This window comes from Erythrolamprus reginae, chromosome 12 (assembly GCF_031021105.1).
Source record: "Erythrolamprus reginae isolate rEryReg1 chromosome 12, rEryReg1.hap1, whole genome shotgun sequence".
Classification (NCBI taxonomy): Eukaryota; Metazoa; Chordata; class Lepidosauria; order Squamata; family Dipsadidae; genus Erythrolamprus; species Erythrolamprus reginae.
This window is the reverse complement of record NC_091961.1, coordinates 19,002,216-19,028,089: the sequence shown is the minus strand read 5'-3', so window position 1 is coordinate 19,028,089 and position 25,874 is coordinate 19,002,216. Positions and strand designations below refer to the sequence as shown.

Genomic DNA, 25,874 nt, shown 5'->3' with positions numbered 1-25,874 from the left:
AAATGGTTCAGAACTTTGAATCATTCTACCTGAGACATCAGAAGATGCATGTTCAAAGATATACAACTGAGCTAATGAAAAGAGTGATTGCTTTAGTATAGAAATGGGAACAAACACTTTTCAATTTTTGTATATTTTTTTTACTGGTGGTATCCAACATACATATCAAGACCAAAATCCAGGATTCACACAAAAAGAATTTTGTCAAAAAGAAAGTATTAACATCGTTATTACCAAATCTTAGAGAGTTGTATTCTCAATACATTTGGAGAGGATTGAAAATCCTGGTTTATAATAATTGGAAGCAGCTCACCAAAGCTTCAATGGGAGTCTTCCTCAATCCTACATGAACACCTGAACTCTGGATCATGGACACACAGAGTCACTGAGCTACTGCCCTTCTTGCTCTGCTAATAGTATTATTAGAAATGTTCTTTACTAATAACCCAGTCATTTCATTACATGAACAAACAAGGTTATCTAATGCCTCCTTTGTGAGGGATGGTGGGCCTCACAAAGTTGCTTCTGAAATCATGTCTACATTCAAAACAAGATTGAATTACAGAATTCATTACCATGGGCTGCAGCGATGGCCACTGCCAAGTTCATTTCAGTGAAGGACTACCAAAAGTTATTGGACTTAATGGATGTTTACTAACTCAAAAGAAGCAGATCTTAAACAACATCTATTGGGGAGCAGCAGTAGAAGTGAGCAATTTCCCTATTGTATATGCTTGCTAGGCTCTCGAATTGATCTGGCTGGCCACTGTGGGACCCAAAATGTTGGACCAAATGATCTTTGGCTCTATCCAGGCGGGCTCTTCAGGGCCTATGGATCAGTCATTTGCTCTGGTCTATAAAGCATCCTTCCACTCTGTTTTATGGAATGCCAGAATGCAGCTGAAAAGCAGCCATCCTTCTAATGCCAAATGAAGCTCTGATCCAAAGTGAGTATGGCAGAGAGCAAAGGCTGGGCTGGGTATTTCCATCAGACAAGGCATTCAACTAATTGAATCTCTCTTGCCTGCTCATTGAGGCGCAAAGGTGTGGGAGGCTGAAATGCCCCCATCAGTCAGTGGCTGCATTGGAAATCAATGAGTCTTTCCTCCCACCTCCATTCATTATAAACTTGAAGCAGCCGAGGGCTGCAGGTTCGGGATGATATTCACTGAGTCTTTGGTTATTTGGACTCACAGAGACTCACACAGGCAGAAGGATAGGAAAAGTGAAGTTCCCTCCTTCAAAATCAAACAGGAATGATAATGAATAAAACATTGCTCAGAGTAAGCTATTTCAGTGGGTCCCAAGTGCAACATGGCAGAAGTGGGTCAGGTAAGATGAATCTGTTGCACCCGATCAACCAAGCTCGCATACCTTTTGCAACGGAAGAAATGGAGGGGGCAGGTTGACAGGTACAGCAGCTTGCTAAGTCACAGCTTGGCATGAGTTTGAAATCTCAACAGCCATCATCCTTTCATCTGATCAAAGCTTCAAAACCTCCCATGTCCCACTGACCATTGGCAGAATATTTGCTAGGTGCCCCATACTATAAATAAAGTAGTTATAAAGTTAACAAAAATGCAACTTCTGCTATTTGTTATCTAGACCTTAGGTTAGAGACCTAAACACAACCCTACCTTTTCTGGATTTAGAATCTCCTTCTCCTGGGCTTTGAGCTCCTTTCCAACTGACCAGAAATCTTGGCCTTCAAGTAATATTTGCCTGGTCAATCTGACTGATACTTTCCTATCTGCATTCTGATCTGGATACCATGTCTTTAGCACCAGTCAGAATGCAAAAGAGAAACATGTACCATTTTAAAGTCCTGGTCCAAATATAAGTGACTTCAACCCTGAATCAGAGTTGCTTTCTGACCAGTTCCTCAATTTTGAGAGTAGACAGGTACAACATATTATTTTCCATACTAAGAAATGCTTACTGGGCCTATTGGATTTGCCCAGAGAAGATGGGTGAAAATCGAGTCTGTTTTTTTTCTAAATATTAAATCAGAAATAGGATGTAAAGTACATAAGCATTTTTCTTTTCTAAAAAGATGAAAGTAGGCAAGTTGTCCATTTCTAACACATGATTGGCAGGGACCATGGCTTTCCTGAATTAGACTCCTGGCACTGAAAAAGAACTCAAAATTCATCAAATTCCAAACACCAAACTCCAACCAAAACAGGACAGCTACTACTTTAGCATTCCTGGTAGGTGGCCCTCTACCTTGGAGCAACAACACTTGTCATTTGTTCCCTGTTGGATAGAAGCAGATACCTGCTGGGCTTCTTCTGGTGCAGCTATCCTGCCTTCCCCTGGCTTAAAAACAGCCTCCCAGTTCTCAGCTGGTTGCATATACTTGGCTTCCATCTCCTCCACCCAATCTGTGCTCCATTCCCACACAGGAAGGGGCTGCGATCCAAGCCTCCGCTGGACTTCTTCTGAGCTCTTCACGAGAGCCTGAGGATGCAGGAGACCATCCAGAGGAGATACGGGAGGCAAAAAATCTGCAGGGGGGAAAGAGAACAGGCACACATTCACTACCTATGCAGGGGAAGATAAGAAGTGGAGCTTCCAAGAACCCCACAACATGTTCTGTCGGGCTCTCTGGTAGAATCCTTCCAAAAATTCACAGATACAAATTTCAGACACACACACACACGTTTGAAAATTCAAAACAATGTTCTTTATAATGAAAATTCACTTAAACTAAGCCCTCTTTTGGTATAGCAAGGAGCACTGGTCTCCAAACAAACTGGTAATTTGTACAAGTCCCTTATCAGTTCTGTGATACTTAGCTTGCAGCTGTGAGGCAATTCACAGTCCTTCTTCTTTCACAAAGTGAAACACACTTTGCTCTGGTTTAGTTTCTTTTTTTTTCTTTTTTTTTTAAATAATTTTTTTTATTGTTTTTCATAAAATAGACATACAGACATACAAACATTAAACATAGAGTGGGGATGTATTTCCCCGCTTCTTTTGAAAGTATACATTCAAATAGAAAAAAGAATACATAATCAAATATTTGTTAAATGTTAAAAGGTCTAGTAAAAAATTTTCAAATCTTAAATGCACTGTAAGTACGGTATAAGTAAAAATTCTTAATATGTTGCTTATGTATAATATATTCATCTAATCAAACATTTAAACAACTCTCAACTACTAAAAATACATAAACCAAAATTCTTAATATGTTGCTTGTGAATAAACTATTATATCATGATCATCAACAAATACATTTGAGCTAATATTAATATTGTTATTACCTAAATAAAAACAAATACATCTCTTATTTTTCCTTATCTAACCATTTATATATATTATTCCATGTTTCATAAAATTTAGTATCTTCTTGATCGTTTAATCGTCTTGTCATCATATCCATTTCAGCGCAATCTAATATTTTAGCTATAACTTCTTCTTTCTTGGGGATTTCCTCCCCCTTCCAATTTTGCGCATATATTATTCTAGCCGCAGTTAATATGTGTATGATTAAATAAAGAGTTTCTTTCTTATAAGTCTGATTGGTAATTCCTAATAAGTAAAATTCCGGGGTATTATCTATATCATGCTTTAATATTTCTTTTAATATCTTCTCAATCATCTTCCAATAAATTTTAGCTTTACCACATGTCCACCATTGATGGTAATAAGTTCCTATATCTTTCTTGCATTTCCAACATAATGGGGATGTTTTGGGAAACATTTTTGCTATCCTATTTGGTGGGAGATGCCATCTATAAAACATTTTAATTTGGTTTTCTTTTAATGCTCTGGTTTAGTTTCAAAGCGGGGAAAAATCAGCACACAAAAGGTCAAAGTCAGTAAAGCAGTCACAAAACACAACAATCAGATAATCCTCCTCAATGGCCAAACCCACAGGCTGCTCTTTATAGCAGCCTCCCTAATTACCACAGCCCCACCCAACCACTGGTGGCCTCATTTTCTTTGATAATAATCTCTCAGTTGTTGTTGCCTATGCATCGCTCTCTGCATGCGTGGCTGTATCATTAACTCTTGTTCCGAATCCAAGGAGGAGCTAGATAATTGATCTCCTTCTGAGCTGTCTGCCACACTCTCTTCCTCCCTGTCACTCATGTCTTCTTGGTCAGAGGAGCCTTCATCAGCAGATTCCACTGGGGGCAAAACAGGCCTGCAACATGTGGATGTCTCCCCCACATCCACAGTCCTTGGGGCAGGAGCTGGGCCAGAGCTAACCACAACACAACGTATTGTGAGAACCGTGATGTCAAGCCATGTCATTTGGATTAGGACCGAGAGAGCCAAAGGCTCTCCCTCCACCATGAAGCTTATGGATTGATTGAGAACATGCTGCTATCTCTCAGCTCAGGCAGCTTCCCTGGGTTATCGGAAGTGCAAAATTAGTATGTCCACCACCTTGAGCTTCTGGAGGACATAAAAGCAACAAATAACTATAATGGTCCATTATAGCTCAGGCGAAGCTTCAACTGTCTGCATAAGTGGACCCAGGGGAAACACATGGTGTGTACGGAAATAGGCACTATTTTGTTTAGCCTTCAACAATCCAGTGACCCCAGGACATCAAATCCCACCATTCCTAGCCTGAGATGCTTTAGAACCCTCTAACTAATTTACAAGGACTCTTAGAATAATTACTGGAATGGGGGGAAGAGCTAAATATATGGAATATTTTGGGTAACCACAAATAGTTCCTCTGTTTCCAAGGAACGTTTCACGCAGAACATAAACTAATGCCGGCAAAAAAGGCAGAAGAGAAAAAAGAAAACCCAACCACAACTGCAAAGTACCTTGAGTCTCTATAATGGATTCCAAATGGATATACAGTATGTGTGCATTTTAAGGAAATGATCAACAGGGAAAAATTCAAGTCACAATTAATTTATAGCTAGCAAATTACAGATGCCTGAGGCTTTCAGTTCATGCTTCCATTCTACTAATGGCTGCAGCTGAACACCAATTGGATGTCATCATGTATTATTATTATTTGTTTCAATTTCCTTTGTTTGCGCTGTGTGTAAACATGTGAACCAATCCATTGTTAACTTATAGATGGGAAGATAATGGTGCACTTTTCGGTAATTTGCAGTACAGTTCTTGCTCAAGCAGGAAAAAAGCATGCACATTTCTGTTTTCAGGGAAAGGTGATTTTAGGGAAAGTTAACTTAATATTTGCCCAGTTATTTCTCCAGTTACAAAGATAGGGCGGCAACAAGGCAAAAGAGACTAAAATGGAACCCTTGCAATTGTAATGGATTGAAGAGTAGCGTGATCTAATGTCTTCTGGAAATGCAGCTATTTCAGGCGATCCAGTCTGAATGCTTTATGTAAAAAGTCTGTCATTGCTACCCCCGTGACTGATTTGTTTAACCAATCCCTGTTAACAGGAGATGTTCCTGAGGATTGGAGAATGGCCAGTGTTGTGCCTATCCACAAGAAGGGCAGTAGAGAAGAAGCTGGTAACTACAGGCCAGTTAGCTTGACATCAGTTATAGTTAAAATGATGGAGACTCTACTCAAACAGAGGATAAATCATCACCTAAAAACAATAACTTATTGGACCCAAATCAGCATGGCTTTACTGAAGGCAAATCATCTCATTGATTTCTTTGACTATGTCACAAAGGGGTTGGATCAAGGTGGTGCCGTGGATATTGCCTATCTGGACTTCAGCAAAGCCTTTGATACGGTTCCACATAAAGAGCTGATAGATAAATTAGTGAAGATTGGACTTAATCCCTGGATAGTTCAATGGATTTGCAGCTGGTTGAAGCATAGACATCAGAGAGTTATTGTTAATGGTGAGTATTCTGAGCAGAGACAGGTTACAAGCGGTGTGCCACAAGGGTCTGTTCTGGGTCCTATTCTTTTTAATATGTTTGTGAGTGACATAGGGGAAGGTTTGGTAGGGAAGGTTTGCCTATTTGCCGATGACTCTAAAGTGTGCAATAGGGTTGATATTCCTGGAGGCGTCTGTAATATGGTAAATGATTTAGCTTTACTAGATAAATGGTCAAAGCAATGGAAACTGCAGTTTAATGTTTCCAAATGTAAAATAATGCACTTGGGGAAAAGGAATCCTCGATCTGAGTATTGTATTGGCAGTTCTGTGTTAGCAAAAACTTCAGAAGAGAAGGATTTAGGGGTAGTGATTTCTGACAGTCTCAAAATGAATGAACAGCACAGTCAGGTGGTAGGGAAAGCAAGTAGGATGCTTGGCTGCATAGGTAGAGGTATAACAAGCAGGAAGAGGGAGATTATGATCCCGCTATATAGAGTGCTGGTGAGACCACATTTGGAATACTGTGTTCAGTTTTGGAGACCTCACCTACAAAAAGATATTGACAAAATTGAACGGGTCCAAAGACGGGCCACAAGAATGGTGGAAGGTCTTAAGCATAAAACGTATCAGGAAAGACTTAATGAACTCAATCTGTATAGTCTGGAGGACAGAAGGAAAAGGGGGGAAATGATCGAAACATTTAAATATGTTAAAGGGTTAAATAAGGTCCAGGAGGGAAGTGTTTTTAATAGGAAAGTGAACACAAGAACAAGGGGACACAATCTGAAGTTAGTTGGGGGAAAGATCAAAAGCAACATGAGAAAATATTTTACTGAAAGAGTAGTAGATCCTTGGAACAAACTTCCAGCAGACGTGGTTGGTAAATCCACAGTAACTGAATTTAAACATGCCTGGGATAAATATATATCCATCCTAAGATAAAATACAGGAAATAGTATAAGGGCAGACTAGATGGACCATGAGGTCTTTTTCTGCCGTCAGTCTTCTATGTTTCTATGTCCTGGATAAAGAAGAGACATTCAAAGGCTGAAACCACTCATTCCCCCAACCCCGGAAAATTTCAAGATGCCCTGATCCTAAATCCCTTTGTGTTTTGCACTGCAGGGATGGGAACACAAACACAGGAATCTGGTTGTGAGATAGAGAGGGCTGTAAGGATCAAGCAGCTTAAGCCTGGATGACAAAGAGGGATCTGGCTGAGTAACTGACAGAGCTTGGGAAAGCTTCAAAGGAATCAATTAGAGAAGGTGGAAATCTCGTCTTTGCCTTTGAGAGAAGGAGCCTAGGAGCAGCCATCTGGCTGTTTTGTTCCAGGACTGCAGAGTTCTGTCTGGAAGCCGTTTTTGCTCCTTTTTCTTCTCCTCCTTCTAAATTTGCCCCCAAAACTATTATTACTATTATTATTTTGGCTTCCTTGCTTGGGTCATCAATTTTTGGCATGTTCAACTCTCTCAAAATGGGTAGAAGGAGAGAAAAATCAAACCCCAAAGCAAAATCCTTACTCTAACAGCAACAGAGAATTGCTGCAGTGATAAATCAAGTTCTGCTTTCCTGGCTGTCTCCATTATTATCAGGAACTGAGATTGAATGGAAGTGCTCAAACCTGAACAGAAGATACCATATAAATTAAATCTTCTGGTTTTTTTAGAGCACACACACACAAAAGGAGCGTGCATAAGTGCATCTGCGTGTCTACCATCCCTGTCCTAATGTTTCTCTATTATTAGTACAATATCGTGTATATAAACATTGTTATAACTTTGTACACACAAAAACCCCAGCCACTCTATTGCTGAATTTTGTTGCCCCAGAGAGACTGACTCTCTTTGGGGCAATGCTGATTCTGCTCTTAACATTTGTAGGATTTTCCAACTGCCGGGGTGGAAAAGGCCCTAGTTTCACCTGCCAACATCTTGTCCACCAAGTTAACTAACAATGAATGATGTTGCAACAGCTGGTAAGGGATGTCAATGTTATTGAACTGACACGAACTAAAATGCATTGGAATGTTTTACTTCTCCACCAGTTGCAAATCTTCAGCTTTTATAGCACAAGAGAAATCATTTGCCTTGCTATATCTGTTCATAATGCAGCCTCAATGATTCATGCTGGGCAGGAAGACAGAAAACTTGTTTTCTATTGGGTTCCTTCATCCTAATATTGTTGTGCCTGACAGATAATGATTCTTCAGAGTTTTTGGGCAGGAGATTTTTCTCAGATCCCTCTGGAGGTGTCCTTCGATCAAGCTTTTCTCCCATTCTTTATTCTGCTCTCTGTTCTAGTACTTTTAACTTCTTTGGGGGGGGGGGTGAATGCCATGCAGAAAACTTCTGAAAATGTTTTCTACTGGTTCTTATCCACTAGATGAAAGTGAGCTTGCTTTTGACATTTCTTTCAAAGGAAAAGAGAATGCCAGTGAATTCTTTACGACTAGAATTCGCTATTCTCACACTTAGCAATGAAATGGACTAGAAATGAAATGCTCTGATTTTCAATGGACAATTTACCAGCCTGGTTTTTCATACCTTCATTTTTTAAAAAACGGAAAAAAAACATTATTACTAATGGTCTCTTCCTAGGGAACCTCAGAAAGTTGAAGGATGAGCAATAGCAAACCACCCTAGAGCAGCATCCTTCCCCATCTCCAGCAATAAGGTCAGTTTAAGAATATCACCAAGAGGCATAGAAAGTAATTCTTCAACTTACTGGGATTACAATAGGAAAAAGACTTTTTTTTTCCAGGCAGACAATTAGCACAGTGTAAAATTAAAAGCTGAATAAGCCAGGGTTCGAATCCCAGAAGGGTATGGCTAGCTGATGAGAGCTAAATAGCTTGAAATAGATCTATACTGGTTTCCTTTTATTTCTTTGTCGGTAAATATAAATTCAACACAGAGTCTCGGGAGAAGGGCAGCCTAGAAATCGAACAAATAAATAAACACAAAAATAGTTTGTCACGAAAGTGACAGCCTACGAAGGCTCCTGAATTGGGGCTGAAAGGAGAAAGCGGAATCAGTGTGTGCTCCATCCTATATATGGGTAGACCAGGTCATAGTTCCCTCTAAGCTGAGCAGTGAGCAATCGCTCACTTAAAAATCATCATCAACTCAGAGTTTTCCAGACCAGCCCAGAAGCCGAGAGGGAAAGAGTGAGAGGGAAGGAGAGAGAGAGGAAGAGAGGAAGAGAGAGAAACAGAAAAAAGAGAGTAAGGAAGAGAGAAAGAAAAAGAATGGGAGTAAGGAAGAGAGAAAGAAAATCAAAATCTAGTTTGAAACTAGCTCAACTATTTAAGTGACATTTTGCTATTGATAGAGTTGCCCTATTATGAGCTCACTGTTATAGACACACGGTACAGTATTTTATTTTGAAATTCTCTGAGGCAAAACAGGGTGGGTTTTTTGTTTGTTTGTTTGTTTGTTTGTTTGTTTGTTTATTTAATATTTCTGTGCCACCCAGTCCCGAAGGGACTGCCGCTCAGACACTATACTTTTCCACCCACCCCCCAAAAAAAAATTAGAGGGAACACTGGACCAGGTTGCCCTGATCAGGGGTAGGCAAAGTTGGCTCTTTTATGTCTTGTGGACCTCAACTCTCAGAATTCCTGAGCCAATCATGCTAGCTCAGGAATTCTGGGAGTTGAAGTCCACATGTCATAGAAGAGCCAACTTTGCCTACCCCTGGCCCTGATAGACCAGTCTCACCAGGAAAAAACACATACTTAAAAGCTGAATGCTATGATTGAAGTTTGAACTGGAACTGTGCTGAAGGCATCTGGAATCCCAGAGGAGGCCCTCTCCATAGACTTAATGTCTTTGCAATGAAAGAAAAATATATTTATCTTGTCCTATAATGGAGCACAGATAACACCCAAAGATAGTTTGGGGTTCCATCCAGCGAGACGAAGGGGAGGGCCAGATGCCATTACCTGTCAAAGGTCTGTCAACTTCCTTCTTTGTCAGCCCAAAACAGAAACTGTCCACTGCCACTGCCAGAGCTTGAGCAAAGTTGGCGTCCAACAGGAAGGAACCGTCTGAAGAGCTGACCAGGCTGCAGCGAGTGCTCGTGCCATTGTCCTCCGAAACAGACCCCCAGCCATTCACCAGGGAGCCTCCTAGGGATGTCTCATCTTCACTCAGGCTGGATGATGGAGTTTGGCAGGAACTGCGGAAGAATTTGGTGGATGGACAGGGATCTTCCACCATGTTGGGATCTTCATCTTCATCCAACCCATCGTTTTCCAGAAGCTCAATGGCCAGAGGACCACAGATATAGCCATAGCTATGGGATGGAAAGAGGATGTGGGAAGTGGTTGAGTCACTGTCATCTGGCTCCCTTAAAAGAGAGAGAAGACCATGTTGGTGTTAGAACCTGCATAATAGCAGCAATAGAAGCAACTTCAAATTGTGCAGAATGCCGCGCTATCAGTCATGGCTCTTCCCAGATACACCCATGTTTCTCCAACATTCTGCAGCCTGCATTGCCTGCCAATTAGTTTCTGGACACAATTTAAAGTGTTGGAGATGACCTATAAAGCTCTACATGGCATCGGACCAGATTACTTACAGGACCACCTTCTGTCGCACAAATCCCAGCGGCCGATAAGGTCCCGTGGAGTTGGCCTTCTCCAGGTCCTGTCGACCAGACAATGTTGTCTGGCAGGGCCTAGGGGAAGACCCTTCTCTGTGGTGGCCCCGGCCCTCTGGAATCAGCTCCCTCTGGAGATTCACACTGCCCCCACCCTCCTCGCCTTTTGCAAGAGCCTTAAGACCCATCTATGTTGCCAGGCATGGGGCAGTTAGATCATGACCTCTCCTTCTCTGACCATTAAATGTTATGTGTGGATGTGATTGAGTAAATTGACTGCTTTTTAAGATTAAGGGATTTTAGCTTACAGTTTTAACTATTAGATTTGTATACATATTGTTTTGTACTGTATTTTGTGAGCCGTCCCGGGTCTCTGGAGAGGGGCAGCATACAGGTCTAATAAATAATAAATAATAATAATAATGGCAGAATTATTTATTATAAATATATTTATTGGATTTCTATGCCATGCTTCTCCGAAGACTCAGGGTGGCTTACAACATATAAAATAGCACAAATCACACATATACTGCTTCGTAGTGCTTTACAGCCCTCTGTGAACAGTTTATAGAGTCAGCCCCTTGCCCCCAACAGCCTGGGTGCTCATTTTACCAACTTCAGAAGAATGGAAAGCTGAGTCAACCTTGAGCCAGTTAGAGTCAAAACTCCTGGCAATGAGCAGTGAGTTAGCCTGCAATACTGCATTCTAACCACTCTGCCACCATGGCAGCTACAACAACTGCCGCAGCAAACAAACAAAGCAAAATCCCAAAATAGCTGGAGTGCCTCTTGAGCACCGTCTGTGACATTGACAAAATCACCATCAGTCAATTGCAAGACAGCTTTACTTAGAACACCTTACATCCTGCCACAATATCTTTGAACACCAATATCAAATAGCAACAATGACCTATTGTGGGTCCTTGGGGAGGACTCGATAGGTGAATAAAAATGCCGAATCCAGTCTAAACATCTGGCTGACTGTGAGACAAACCATAATAGCAACAGCTATAACAGCTGCAATAGCAAATGAATAAAATTAGGACAAAGAGTTCAGCATCCGATTAGCAAAGGTACTAAATGTGTTTTGGCATTGATTACAGTTTCTAAAAATGGCAAATGGATGGTGATTGGGCGGCAGCAAATGTGAGAGGGGAATTGCTAATTTTCATCCTTGCAGCAACCTGAGCTCAAGCTTCAATCATTCAATTTGTAATCCAGTCGTAAACCAGCAAATTAAAAAAAATGCAATTAATTAGGGTGAAGGGGGGGGAAGCACTGTATTGTAATACATCACTGTATTTTAATACATCAAGATATAATATAACATCATATCACATCATAATACACAACACAACGTAACATAATATAACATAAAACAAAATAAATAAAAATGCATCCTGTGAATGCATCAGAAAAGCAAACTTTCCCACTATTCAGTCAGAACCGAAGAAGCTTCTTGGATAAGAAGTGAAATGTTTTCAAGGAAAAAACCAAGAAAGTCCAGTTGCCTTTTGGAAAAAGCCTCTTTGAGACAACCATGACCTGGACGATTGAGACTCTCCATAGACATTTTCAAAGGAGGGTAGCTAAATTAGAGGGCAGATTTCAGCCTGGGAATATTATAATTGTGTCCATCTATGATGGTCATCACCAGAGAAAGAGGTCTTCTCTATCCTTCCCCTTTCTTGCAGGTTTTCCAATTCTGATGCTGTCAATCAAAAGGATCACACACCACACTCACACCTAGTTTCAGATAGGGTAAGCAGTGTGATAGTGAAGGGAAGTAGATGAAACCATCTCTTCCTTCCCACTTCTTTGCTGGAAGACTTCAGTCAGGGGTGAAGAAGGAGCACATATCACTCCATGTGATGAGTTGTTTGGATTCATTCTGTCATAACTCCAAGCAGCAGAAAATAAAATAAAATCAGTTGTGCGTCTGTCTCTCATCAAACTGCCCAGTCATTTTCGCCCATGCAAACCCAACTGAACTGAATGGATGAGTGGTATGTGTGTGTGCGTTGCTTATCTACAAAAATGGGATAAAATAGGGAACAGCACATCACAGGGCGGACAAATAGCCTTTAGGGTTACCTGCTATCTTGATTCCTACTATTTATTCGATCCCTACCAAGGCTTTCCACCAACGTACACTGCTCAAAACTCATGCCATTCGAAAAATATTTTCCTGCCAAAGTACAGTGATATCTTGTCTTACAAACTTAATTGGTTCCGGGACGAGGTTCTTAAGGTGAAAAGTTTGTAAGACGGAACAATGTTTCCCATAGGAATCAATGGAAAAGTGATTAATGCGTGCAAGCCCAAAATTCACCCTTTTTGCCAGCCGAAGCACCCATTTTTGCGCTGCTGGGATACCCCTGAGGTTCCCCTCCATCGGAAACCCCACCTACGGACTTCTGTGTTTTTGTGATGTTGCAGAGGAATCCCGGCAGGGGGATCCCAGCATCGCAAAAACAAGTGCTTCACTGGCAACGGAAGTCCAGAGGCGGGGCATGCCAGCGGCAGTGGCGGGTTTGTAAGGTGAAAATAGTTTGTAAGAAGAGGCAAAAAAATCTTAAACCCTGGGTTTGTATCTCGAAAACTTTGTATGACGAGGCATTTGTAAGATGAGGTATCACTGTACCTCATGGATAAAATCTTTTTCCCCTTAAAAACTGTACCCTTTGTGTTATGGATCCTGGGAGCAAACCCTCACAAATAATGCTGACCTTAAAAGCCTTACAAGCAATAGCAATAGCACTTAGATTTATATACCGCTTCACACTGCTTTACAGTCCTCTCTAAGCAGTTTACAGAGTCAGCATATTGCCAACAATTTGGGTCCTCATTTTACCCACCATGGAAGGATGGAAGGATGGAAGGCTGCGTCAACCTTGAGCCTAGTGAGATTTGAACTGCCAAATTGCAGGCAGCTGGCAGGCAGCAGAAGTAGCCTGCAGTACTGCCCTTTAAACACTGCACCACCACGGCTCATAATGGTTTTTATTATATCATCTGTATTTGTATTTGTATTTATTAGATTTGTATGCCGCCCCTCTCCAGAGACTCGGGGCGGCTAATAACAGTAAAAAGGCAACGTAAACAAATCTAATATTAAAAAATCTAAAAACCCCAATTTAAGAGATCAGTCATACATACAGTTATACCATACATAAATTTTATAAGCCTATGGGAAGGGAATATTTCTGCTTAATTATCTTTGTTTTGTTGTTGGTTTCTATAGTCAATCCTACCCAATAAATAACTGGTAGGCTGAGAAGAGGTTGAACCTTTCTGCTAAGCATGCATGACCTCATAAGCCAGTGTTTCTTAATTAGAAAATATGTGGACTTCAACTCCTAGAATTCCCTAACCAGCTGACTGGGGAATTCTGGGAATTGAAGTCCATGCATCTTCTACTTGACATGGTTGGAAAACACTGTCTTAAGCACATGCAAATAGTCCTGTGGTAGAGGCTAGCCACAGACCTCAATTGAAATAATGTTGCTGTTTTCTGTAGAAAGGAGAAATGTAGGTGAAATTGCTGGCTCAGCTACAGACACCCGGAAAGGAAAACCAATATTATAGAGGGCTGTTTTGGCTGGCAACTGTGTAAATCTTCATGTCTGGATTCCTCATCAGCTCAGTTAAAATACAAGGTCACAGAAGATGTTAAATTAACAAGATGGATGCCACTTAAACAAGGACACGTTGTTCTTCACTTCATTTCTTTATTTAGAAAATGTGCCGTGGGCCATCCTTCTTAAATAAATAACTGGGAGGCTGGCCATCAAGATAGAAGAAAAAAAAACCCAGTATGCTAAAAGTATATAGAACAAAATAAAAAAATGCAATTAAAAGGATGAGCAAAATACAACAAGAAATGCCACGCATAACTAATTAACAAGAACATACAATTGTGTTCCACTAACATTCTGACCTTAATTCCTGGGATAATCCATAGTTGAATACAGTGGTACCTCTACCTAAGAACGCCTCTACTTAAGAATTTTTCTAGATAAGAACCGGGTGTTCAAGATTTTTTTGTCTCTTCTTAAGAACTATTTTCTACATAAGAACCCAAGCCCGCAACAATTTCCTAGGAAATTTGAGAATGGCATGAAGGCCCGGCCAGTTTCCTGCCATTCCCCTTAATCCCGGCCATTTCTGGCTCTTCTGGGCTGCCAGAGGAGCCTTTCGGTGGTGCTTAAGGAGGCTTTGGCAGTCCAGAGTGAACAAAGCATTTTCCTTTCTTTGGGCTCTTGGAGAGGGAATAAACCTCTGCCAGTGCCCAGAGAAAAGAAACGCTCCCTCGCTCTGACCAGCCCAGAGTGAACGGAGCGTTTTCCTTTGTCCGGGTGCTTGGAGAGGGAATAAACCACTTCGCTGTAGTGACTCCCTCGCACTGCCTCCCATACACCCGGTGCAAGGTTGCCTCCCGGAGTGTCTGGGCGCAGAAAGGCAAAAGGAGGCACATTGCACTGGCTGGATCAACTCTGCTTCAGCCAAAGCGAGGAGACACCACAATGAAGGAAAGGTGCCGGCTACAAAGCGAGCAAGCGAGCAAGAGGAGAGGGGAGCCCTTTAGCATGGGAAGGAAGAGGAAGCAGGTAGCAGCAGCAGCTGCTGCCTTTCGGTCAAAGGAGCGGCAGGTTCCCCCCTCTCGCCCGCCTGGGTTTCTCTCTCTGGCACAGTGTATGGGAGGCAGCCTTGCACCAGGTGTACGGAAGGCGCGTGCTCCTCCTCACTGCCTCAGAGTCCCTCTTTTTTTTTAAGCCTTAAAGTTTTGGATTTTTTGATTCCTCTCACCTCACCTTCTTCCTTCAGCAGCAACTGTCCTCCTCCTCTTCTTCCTCCTTCTCCTCCCACCCAAATGCCAAGTTTTTATTTTTTTTTCCTAATGGGTTTGCACACATTATTTGCTTTTACATTGATTCCTATGGGAAAATTTGCTTCTACTTACAAACTTTTCTATTTAAGAACCTGGAACGAATTAAGTTCTTAAGTAGAGGTACCACTGTACTTCTCAATATTTATTTCATTGGAAAAGACTTGATGTTGGGAAAGATTGAAGCCAAAAGGAAAAAGGGAGGATGAGAATAAGCATGAGCTGATAAGATGATTAGATAGTGCTATGATTAGATAGTGTCATAGAGCAGGGGTGGGTTCTGGTTTCTCCTGCTGCCAACTTGCTCAGGGAATCTGCCACATGGGTGTGTTGAGCGCCCCATTGCACATGTGCAATACTTTAAAAAGCTTCTGTGCATGCACAGAAGCAAAAATCAAGATGGTGGAGCCTATAGTGCCACCGAGATAGCTAGCTCAGGGCCATGGCAAGACTAGCTTGGGGCTACATGGGGCTACCTTTGAAAAGTGTTCGGAAACTTCAGATCGTGCAGAATGCGGCCGCAGGAGCCATCGTGGGGATTCCTAGATTTGCCCACATTTCTGCAACATTCCGTGGCCTGAACTGGCTGCCGATCAGTTTCCGGTCACAATTCAAAGTGTTTGGCATTGGGCCAGAATACATCCGGAACTGCCTTCTACCGCACGAATCCCAGCGGCCGATAAGGTCTCTCAGAGTTGGCATTCTCCGGGTCCCGTCAGGCGAAGAGCCTTCTCTGTGGCGGCCCTGGCCCTCTGGAATCAACTCCCGCCAGAGATTAGAACGGCCCCCACCCTCCTTGTCTTTCGCAAATTACTCAAGACCCACCTTTGTCGCCAGGCATGGGGGAGTTAGGATATTCCTTCCCCTAGGCCATTACAAGTTATGTATGGTATGTTTGTGTATATGTTTGGTTTTTATAATAAGGGTTTTTAGTTGTTTTATTAAATTGGATTGTTACATGTTGTTTTTTATCATTCTTGTTAGCCGCCCCGAGTCTGCAGAGAGGGGCGGCATACAAATCCAATAAATAAATAAATAAAATAAAAGCTTGCTGCTGGTTGCAGTGACCCACGCCACTATGTTACTACCGGTTCTATAGAACTAGGAGGAACCCACCTCTGTCATGGAGGCAATGAACGTGAACTTTGACAAACTCCAGGAGATAGTGGAGGAGGGGTCGGCATTATAGTCACAGGATCACGACAAGTTGGAGACAACTTAGTGACTGAACAACAACACTATTTCAGTCGAATTCACTGCATAATCATCTCGCCATTCTGGTGAGAAGATCTTGCCACTCACAGTACTCCACTTATGGAGCTAGGTAAGGAAATTTAAATGTGGTACAGGAATCCACCTTTGCTAAAGTAGAGTTTATGGAAGGCAGGAAGAGTAGGGGCAGTTCTGATCTCCGGGGGGAGTTGGTTCCAGAGAGTCGGTGCCGCCACAGAGAAGGCTCTCCCCCTGGGGCCCGCCAACCGACATTGTTTAGTTGACGGGACCCGGAGGAGGCCCACTCTGTGGGACCTAATCGGTCGCTGTTATGACTATTATTCAATTATCCAGAGAGGTATTTGCATGGTAAACAACTCTACTACTCCCCCTGCTTTACCAATCTATAGGGCACATTATATGTATGAATAACCTTCTACTGTTTTTTTTCACCACTCCATAACCACAGCTGAGATCTAAGGAATAGGAAACATTTTGCCACCATGCAACAGTCTCCAGATCAAACACTACATTCAACCCACATCCTGCCCAAAGGTTTTCAGAAATAGCAGTCTAGCATTAAAGGAAGGTGTGGCAAATGCTCCAGAAAGCCCACCTCAGAGGTGAGAGGAACCACAAAGGCTTCTAAGAGTATCCTCATGAACACAAGGGGGCAAACAAGAGGGTGCAGGCTTGTTTAATTTGTCTATGTTATGTTTTCAGTACTTAGTCATGTGGAATTCTTCAAGACTTTGGGGTGAGAGACCAAGTCACAAAAATATTAGCTTTCTTATCCCGCGGTTGCATTTTTGAGACTCTAGATCAGAGGTGTCAAACTCAAGGCCCATGGGCCACATTCGGCCCGCGGGGTATTTATATCTGGCCCATGATGCCTCTGTCAGCAAAAATGAAGCTTGGAATAGACCTTGGAGCCCTCACGAGCTCCGTTTTCAACAGCAGGGTATTTCTGCAGTCCTCTGCTAGCAAAAATGGAGCTCAGGGGGCTCCATTTTTACTGGCAGAAGGTCATTGCAGCAGAGGCAGGATAACAATGTGGACACAGAGCTTGATTTAAAACTGGGTCATTTTTATTAATTAAATCAACCTAACATGGACCCTCAGAGGTCAACTGAAAGACTTCCTGGGCGGAAATGACATAATAAAAACTTCCGGGGCAACTTAGGGCGTAGCTCCATGCTGATCCTGTTGAAGGGGCCACGCCCTCACCTGGATCCCAGCCATGCCATGCATGTGGGAGGTATCGCCGTCCAATCCTTAAAAGGGAATTGAAATGAGCGAGACCCAGAGGCAGGTTCTCCCCAATTGCTCAGGCCGATTTAAAAGCCACCATGAGCCCTTGGAGAGAGTCTGCCAATCATCCCCAAAGATGCCCAACGGAGAACACGCAGTTGCTAAACCCCTCCCAATTTCCGCCCCTAACCTGCCAACCCAATGACCATAGGTAAGCCAATTAGAACTAATCGGGGAGCGAAAACACCCCCTAACCATCCGTCCCGCACTGCAGTGTGGAATAGGCGAAAAAACAGTCGCAGAAAGATCCCGAGACCACCAAAAATTCCTATTCAGTCCCCTAAGGGCGACCCCTGTAGCACACTGACAGATAGGGAGGGCGGGCAGGTGTTCGCCTGCTCATTGTCCGGGGCGAAAAGGAAGCCCCGAGCCTGCGCAGCCCTTTATAAAGGGCTAGCAGGCCCCGCCCCGGCAACGTCATTGGTCAGTGCCGATGACAAGGCATGGCTGGGATCTCGCGAAATCTCGCGAGATCCCGGCCTTTCAACATGGCGGCTACGCCGAGGGTCACGTTTCCCTGGCCCTGCCGCAAATCCTGGCCAGGGGTAAGTCGCTGGCTGGGCATTGTAGCAAAAATGGAGCCACACTGAGCTCTGTTTTCGGTGGCAGAATGCTTGGGCCACAGGCGCTCTCAACTCCAGTGACATCAAGCTGGCAACACACCCCAGGCCATGCCCCTCCCCCCCAGATCAAACACAACATGACCCAGGGGAAGAGCCTTCTCTGTGGCGGCCTCACCCCTCTGGAATAAACTCCCTCCAAAGATTCGAACTGCCTCCACACTCCTCGCCTTCCGCAAGACTCTGAAGACCAACCTATGCCGCCAGGCATGAGGTAATTGATGTATTCCCTTGTCGACTAGTAAGATTTATGTGTGGTTTGATTGGGTAGTATTGACTGTTTTTAAATGATAGTGGGTTTTTAGCTTTAGTTTTTAATTATTGGATTTGTAATATATTGTTTATTGTTGTTGTGAGCTGCGCCGAGTTTTCGGAGAGCGGCGGCATACAAATCTAATAAATTACTATTACTATTACTATTATTATTATATTAAAATGCAGGGGAAGTAGCAGTGTGTGTTTTGCAATAAAGCTAAGTTAAGCATAGGAATAACTTTTGATTGCTTAGGCTACAACTTTAACAATGTTTTTCCCCCCCTCACAGAAATCACTTAGTTCCTCCCTGCAGAAACTAAAATAACCCTGCCACCTCAGTCCGAAAGGAAGCATACTAGTACATTTTTCCATGCCTCAAGAGGAGAATGTGGCTTGCAACTGGAAGGCGATGTCACTGGCACCCAAAACCAGCTGAAGATTGTAAAACATTGCTGAAAACATTGAGCTGGCTGCCGATTAGCCCGCCTAGGCTTTAAAAAGAGCTGTAATTATCTCATTGGAGTCACTGTGCTTCCCATAAAATCTGCTACTTCGTGTCCCAGCCCCAGTTACCAAAGTGTAAGGAGCCAGCCTTATGGGACAAGCTGTCCTCAAACCACCAAAGCAGCAGTTGTGGGACATTTGTTTTAGCAGTTGGCAGGCTGAAGCTGTGGCTTTATGTGCAGTTTCCTTCAGCCCAGGATACTTGGGAGGCAGAGTTGGTATTCACTGACTTTCCCTACTAGTTCTCAAATGTGAGAGCGCACGACTTAGCACCAGGGCAGTGGGAAGGCCCACCCACAGGTCGCCACTACCAGTTTGCCCAAACTGGGCTGAAACAGCAGAATATCACCTTTATTTGGAGGTCTTTGTATTTCCATGGAGTCTTGCTTGTCTACAAGACAAAATCCCCAAAGTATTTTTTAAAGAAACTTTCCTGGAGAGTGAAAAACAGCCCAACATGCCTACCGGAAGTCCAGAGGCTTTAATAAGGCCTGTGCACATGCGTGGGGTGGAAGGGAATTGCATTATGGGCAGTGAAGGGTTACCAAAAATTTTACTACCACACTGTGGGTGTGGTTGATGCAGGACACCCTGCATTTTCTTTCAACATCTTTCAGTGCAAATTGGGTGGTCTGGGGTGGAGCTCCATTTTTGCTACCCCACTGTGTTCCCCCCCCCCATCCGGGCAGTAGCCCACCCCTGATTATGGGTGTGGGCACGCACACGTACACTATTACCCATGTGTGCACCCTTTGGGCTCCCGAACCAAAAAAGGTTTGCCATCTTTGTATTAAATGGAATCTGCTTGTAGGCACATAACGGGAAATTAAAAATAACCTTAAAATGTATAGCATGCAAAAAAAGAGAGAACATATTGAACAAAATAATAGATGAAAATAAATCTGCCATATGCCATCTTACGTACATGTTTAAAAATGAAGCTCCTGGAGCAAAAATAGAATGATTCAAAGTTAGAATTAGATGAAGAGGACATGGAAGGAATACTAAATCTGAAAGATGCATCAAACTCTAAGTTTCTCAACGCAATGAAGGATACATCCAAGGGGCAAACTGTTTATGGTGCAGGACAATTCAGCATGGCCAACTCGGCATAGCCAACTTGGCATGGCCAACTCAACACAGGACAACTTGCCACAGGACTAGGACAGGACATTAATATCGAAGAAACAGTGGAATAGAATAATTTATTCTGCCGCATAAATCCCAGCGGCCGGTTAGGTCCCACAGAGTTGGCCTTCTCCAGGTCCCGCCAACCAGACAATGTCACTTGGCGGGGCCTAGGGGAAGAGCCTTCTCTATGGGGCCCCCGGTTCTCTGCAATCAGCTTCTCCCAGAGATTCGCACTGCCCCCACCCTCCTCACCTTCCGCAAGAGTCTCAAGACTCACCTGGAGCAGGCCTGGAGCAATTAGATCTAGACCCCCTGACCAATAAATGTGATGCAGGGTGTGATTGAATTTGTTGATTGATTAACAGATTGGGGTTTTAGCTGTAGTTTTTTAATGTATTAGATTTGTTTTATATGCTTTGATTTTACACTGTATTCTGTGAGCTGCCCCGAGTTTTCGGAGAAGGGCGGCATACAAATCTAAATAATAATAATAATAATAATAATAATAATAACAACAACAACAACAACAACAACAAAACAACAACAACAATAATAATAATAACATAACAACAATAACACCCGTTGTTGTTGTTGTTGTTGTTGTTATTATTATTATTATTATTATTATTATTATTATTATTATTATTATTATTATTATAGGAAACAAAAGGAGGGACAAAATAAAATGTAAATGACAAAAATTAAAATGTTTTTTAAATTATTTAAAATATTTAAATTGAATTGTTGACTTGGCCCGCCACAAATTCTTCTGCTTTGGAGAGTTGGCCATGGTGAGTTGGCTGCACCAAGTTGTCCCATTCTGGACTATCCTCACATAAACTCTTATTTTAATGAACTTTGACGTTTGGTAGCTGTTTACCTTTGACAATCAGTTTCTGTGCTGAATTCCAGGTATTCTGCCACCTCTTCTGGGGTGAGAATTGTCTCCTGGTCATCGCTGAGAGATACAGGGACTGAACATGAAGCTGTGGGAAGCTGGTTGTAAGGCAAGGTGGGGAAGGACTGGTGTTCATCCAGAGACTCTTTGACCATCTTCAGTGACTCCTTGTCCACCTGCTGATTCATGAAGTCCTCTGGGGGGTCAAGATAGCATGTACAAGAGCACCTGTGAAGCAGGCAGCAAGTACAGATAGTAAATGACCAGCAAATAATTTCTCTCTTTTAAAAAATTACAAAAGAACAACTCAAAATAGGAGGAAAAGAGGCCATTTCTCGAAGCTTTTAGCTAGTTTTGTTTTGAGGAGTGCATATAACATGTTTTGGTTCATGTGAGTGGGAATCATAGGATTTCTTGATTACAAATCTGGAGGGTACCAGAGAAAGGTGATCTAGGCACCTTAGAGCTCAGGCTACTTCAAGTCTTCTCACTTATGAGCATCTGAATCTCGGGGGAAATGAAAAGGGTATTGCTGGCTTTGATTTTCTAATCACAATCCTCTGGTTCAGTACCTTAAAAAAAACCCTTGAAGATCAATTCCCTTCCCCGGCAATTGCTATTTGGTGGCTACAATTGGAATGTCAGATTGTTAAGCATTCTCACAAAATGGCTACCAAGTGCGGAGTTGGTACACAAAAACTCTGGTGGCACAGTGGTTAAAGGGCAGTGTTGCAAGAAAACTCTGCTCATAGCCTGGAGTTTGATTGATCCTGACGGGGCTCAGGGTTACTCAGAAGGAGGCTTCTGAGGTCATTATATGTGGACCCAGATTGTTGGAGGCAATATGCAAATCGTGCTTGGACATTGTAAACCACCCAGAGAGTGCTATAAAGCTCTATGGAGCAGTTACAGTATATAAGCCTTAATGCTATTTCTATGGTGAGCATGGCCTATTTACAAAGACCCATGTACCATTCGTGCCTGTTACCCCATAAACTCTTATTCCTGAACTTTGCACCAGGAGATAGACTGGTTAGGATGCGCCTAATACATTTAAAAAGCTACAGCTAAAACCCCTATATATTACTCAATCAGACAATCCAATCACACCATGCATCACATTTATTAGTCAGGGGGGCAAGATCTAATTGCCCCAGGCCTGACGACATAGGTGAGTCTTAAGACTCTTGCAGAAGGCGAGGAGGGTGGGGGCAGTATGAAACTCTGGGGGGAGCTGATTCCATAGGGCCAGGGCCCCCAAAGAAGGCTCTTCCCCTAGGCCCCGCCAAACGACATTGTTTGGTTGACAGGACCTGGAGAAGGCCAACTCTGGGACCTAACCGGCCACTGGGATTTATGCGGCAGAAGGCGGTCCTGTAAGTAATCTGATCCAATGCCATGTAGGGCTTTGTAGGTCATTACCAACACTTTGAATTGTGTCTGGAAACCAATTGGCAACCAGTACAGTCCATGGAGTTTTGGAAAGACAAGGGTATATCTAGGAAGACCCATGACCACTCATGCAGCTGCATTCTGCACAATTTGGAGTTTCCAAACACTCCTCAAAGCCCCATGTAGAGAGCATTGGAGTAGTTGAACCTCGAGGTGAGAAGAGCATGATTGTGAGCAAGGACTCTCTATCTAGATTGGACTGCAACTGGTGCACCAGGCGAACCTGGGCAAGCGGCCCCCTCGCCATAGACGAAAGGTGATGTTCTAGAGTCAGCTGTGGATCGAGGAGGACACCCAGGTTGTGACCTTCTCTGAAGGGGTCAGTGATTTCCCCCCTCCCAGATGGAATTGTCCTTGGGAGGCAAAACCCACAGCCACTCCGTCTTGTCAGGGTTGAGTTAATATGTTTTTAATTAGGATTTTATTGTTTTAGATTTTATATTCGACTTTTTTTATTGTTTTTGTATTTATACTGTTTATTGCAAGCTACCCTGAGTCGTGAGTGAGTGAGTGAGTGAGTGGGTGGGTGGGTGGGTGGGCGGGCGGGCGGGCGGGCGGGCGGGCGGGCGGACGGGCGGGCGGGCGGGCGGGCGGACGGACGGACGGACGGACGGACAGACAGACAGACAGACAGACAGACAGACAGACAGACAGACAGATAGATAGATAGATAGATAGATAGATAGATAGATAGATAGATAGATAGATAGCAGAGCTGCATGATAACATGCAGGCCACACGGTTGCAGAAATGTCTTTGGACAGCGCTGGCTCAACGGCCTTGAAATGGAGAGGAGCGCTTCCCCCTAGAGTGGCCAATGAGTAGCAGAGTAAAATCCGCAGGGACTCTTTTAACTTTTCTCCTCACCAACAGATCAAGTTAGGCATCAAGCCCCTGACAGTGAACCCAGCCTACCATTCTCACCTCCTTGGCCCAATTGCATATTTCTAGCAGATTTTCTGACCTGAAGATCTCCCTTTGACAAGTCTGCCAGAAGCTGGGAGTGATCTCAGAACCGGAAGCCTGCCTCTTTCCACAGCAGGAACTTGTGATGGTGTCCCTGAGCCCTTCTCTATACCTCTCCCCACCCTCAAAGAGCAGACAAAGTTAGCAACAGCCACTTGCGTGTCAGTACATTGTGCCTGTCACCTTACACAAACCTGAAACAAGCACCTTAAAAATAGCATTCCTGTGTGAACTTCAGTTCAGTGTCCAATAAAAGCTTCCAGGTGTTGCTACCGTTATTCTCAAAGGACTGAAAATGATACTTACTCATTTATGTGTTATATTGTTAGGAATAGATCTCAGAAGACTAGGATAGAGTGGAATGGAGTGGACTGGAATGGCATGGCATAGCATAGCATAGCATAGCTCCGGGACCGCCTTCTGCTGCACGAATCCCAGCGACCAGTTAGGTCCCACAGAGTTGGCCTTCTCCGGATCCCTTCGACTAAACAATGTCGTCTGGCGAGACCCAGGGGAAGAGCCTTCTCTGTGGCGGCCCCGACTCTCTGGAACCGACTTCCCCCAGATATCAGAGTTGCCCCCACCCTCCTTGCCTTTCGCAAGCTCCTTAAAACCCACCTCTGTCGTCAGGCATGGGGGAATTGAAATTTTCCCTTCCCCCCTAGGCTTATAGAATTTATACATGGTATGTTTGTATGTATGATTGGTTCTTTAAATTGGGGGTTTTTTAGATTATTTTTAATATTAGATTTGTTTACATTAGCATGGCATAGCATAGTATAGAATAGAATAGAATAGAATAGAATAGAAAAGTTGGGAGGGACCTTGGAGGTCTTCTAGTCCAACCCCCCTGCAGGAAACTTATACCATTTCAGACAAATAATTGTCCAATCTTTCTTAAAAACTTCCAGTGTTGGAGAATTCACAACTTCTGGAGGCAAGCTGCTCCATTGATTAATTGTTCTAACTGGCAGGAAACTTGATCTTAGTTCTAGGTTGGTTTTCTCCTGGATGTAGTTTTCAAGTCAGCATCTTGCTAGCTCCCATAATAACGGGCAGGGATACTGAAGTTCATTCAGGCAGCACAGACCCTATCAGGTTGCTGTTATTATCTAGAAGTCATTCACTTGTTCTAACAAAACAAACATACCACTTAGTTGTGCAGGCACGCTAGACAGCACAACACCCACTCAAATTTCAGCTACAGCTGCCAACTTGCATTCCAAGGGACATCACACAGATACCCACTCAACAAGACAATTCTTAGAGGAAATTAAAATGAGTCTGCTTCGTCCTTAAGACATCTCTCCCTGCTCAAGGCTGTCCCTGGATATCTGTTGCTTGTCTTGAGTTTAGCAACATTATATGGATGCTTCTATTGGATTTTATGTAATGGCTTCACTCAGGCTTTATATTTTACTTGGTACATCAGAAAGGATTTATTCTAACCATAAGTGACTTAGAAAGATTTCTAAATCAATAAATAAAATTAAATAACTGCATTTCCTCTCTGCAAAAAAACCCACTGCCATGTCAGAAAACCAAAGGAGATAGGGCAGTCCCTAAGCGGCAGCAGTATGTTCCCTTCTAAACATCTTCTAGGCAGTTTTAGAGAGAGAAACAATCAAAATGGGCTGTGATACATTTGTTCATGTACTGCTTCTGTATATTAGAAGGTTAGTTTTTAGGTTCTTATTTCCTAAGATTATGTTTTATTGAGTAGAAAACAAGTTAAGAAAAGGAAATCCCATCATTCAATCTATCTTATAACAGAGTTGGAAGGGACCTTGGAGGTCTTCTAGTCCATCCACTCTAATATCTATTAGGATAAAAAGTCATAGCTTTAGTTTGGCAAGATTCTGCCATTAGAAGTAAACTAATAAAGGATTGCAATTGATAGGATTTCTCTAATGTTCTGTTACGTTAACAGAATCTTGCAAGCCTGACAGTACAAACCTTCTACTGTCTTCTTTACATGCTGTTAAATTAAGGACAAGGGCCCTTCTGAACCTCGTACTCCAGCCATCCTGCAGCTGTGGGTTTATGTTTCTAGGTGTTGCAGTTAAAAATACAGTAGATGAAGCTTCCTATGAATTGAGCTGTACTCTTAGTAATTACATGACTATGCTTAAGTAATGAAAATAAATTATGTAAAGAGGTTCAGGACTCTGTCCATTTCTCCATCTGTTTATCAGCACAATAACTCTCATGATTGATTAAAGTGGGTCCAAATCTATTCCAGGGAGAGAA

The 25,874-nt window shown here is 42.9% G+C and overlaps 1 protein-coding gene across 1 annotated transcript in view; it reads right to left on the bottom strand.

Moving 5' to 3' along the window:
• Positions 1–117: 117 nt before the first annotated feature.
• Positions 118–25,874, bottom strand: part of ROBO4 (roundabout guidance receptor 4) — a 77,861-nt gene continuing 52,104 nt past the window's right edge. Inside the window, exons 15-17 of the mRNA XM_070765307.1 lie at positions 21,189–21,434; positions 9,729–10,135; positions 118–2,507 (exon numbers count right to left, since the gene is read on the bottom strand). Coding sequence (XP_070621408.1) covers positions 2,194–2,507; positions 9,729–10,135; positions 21,189–21,434 — 967 coding nt within the window. The 3' untranslated portion in view covers positions 118–2,193. The remainder of the gene's footprint in view (positions 2,508–9,728; positions 10,136–21,188; positions 21,435–25,874) is intronic.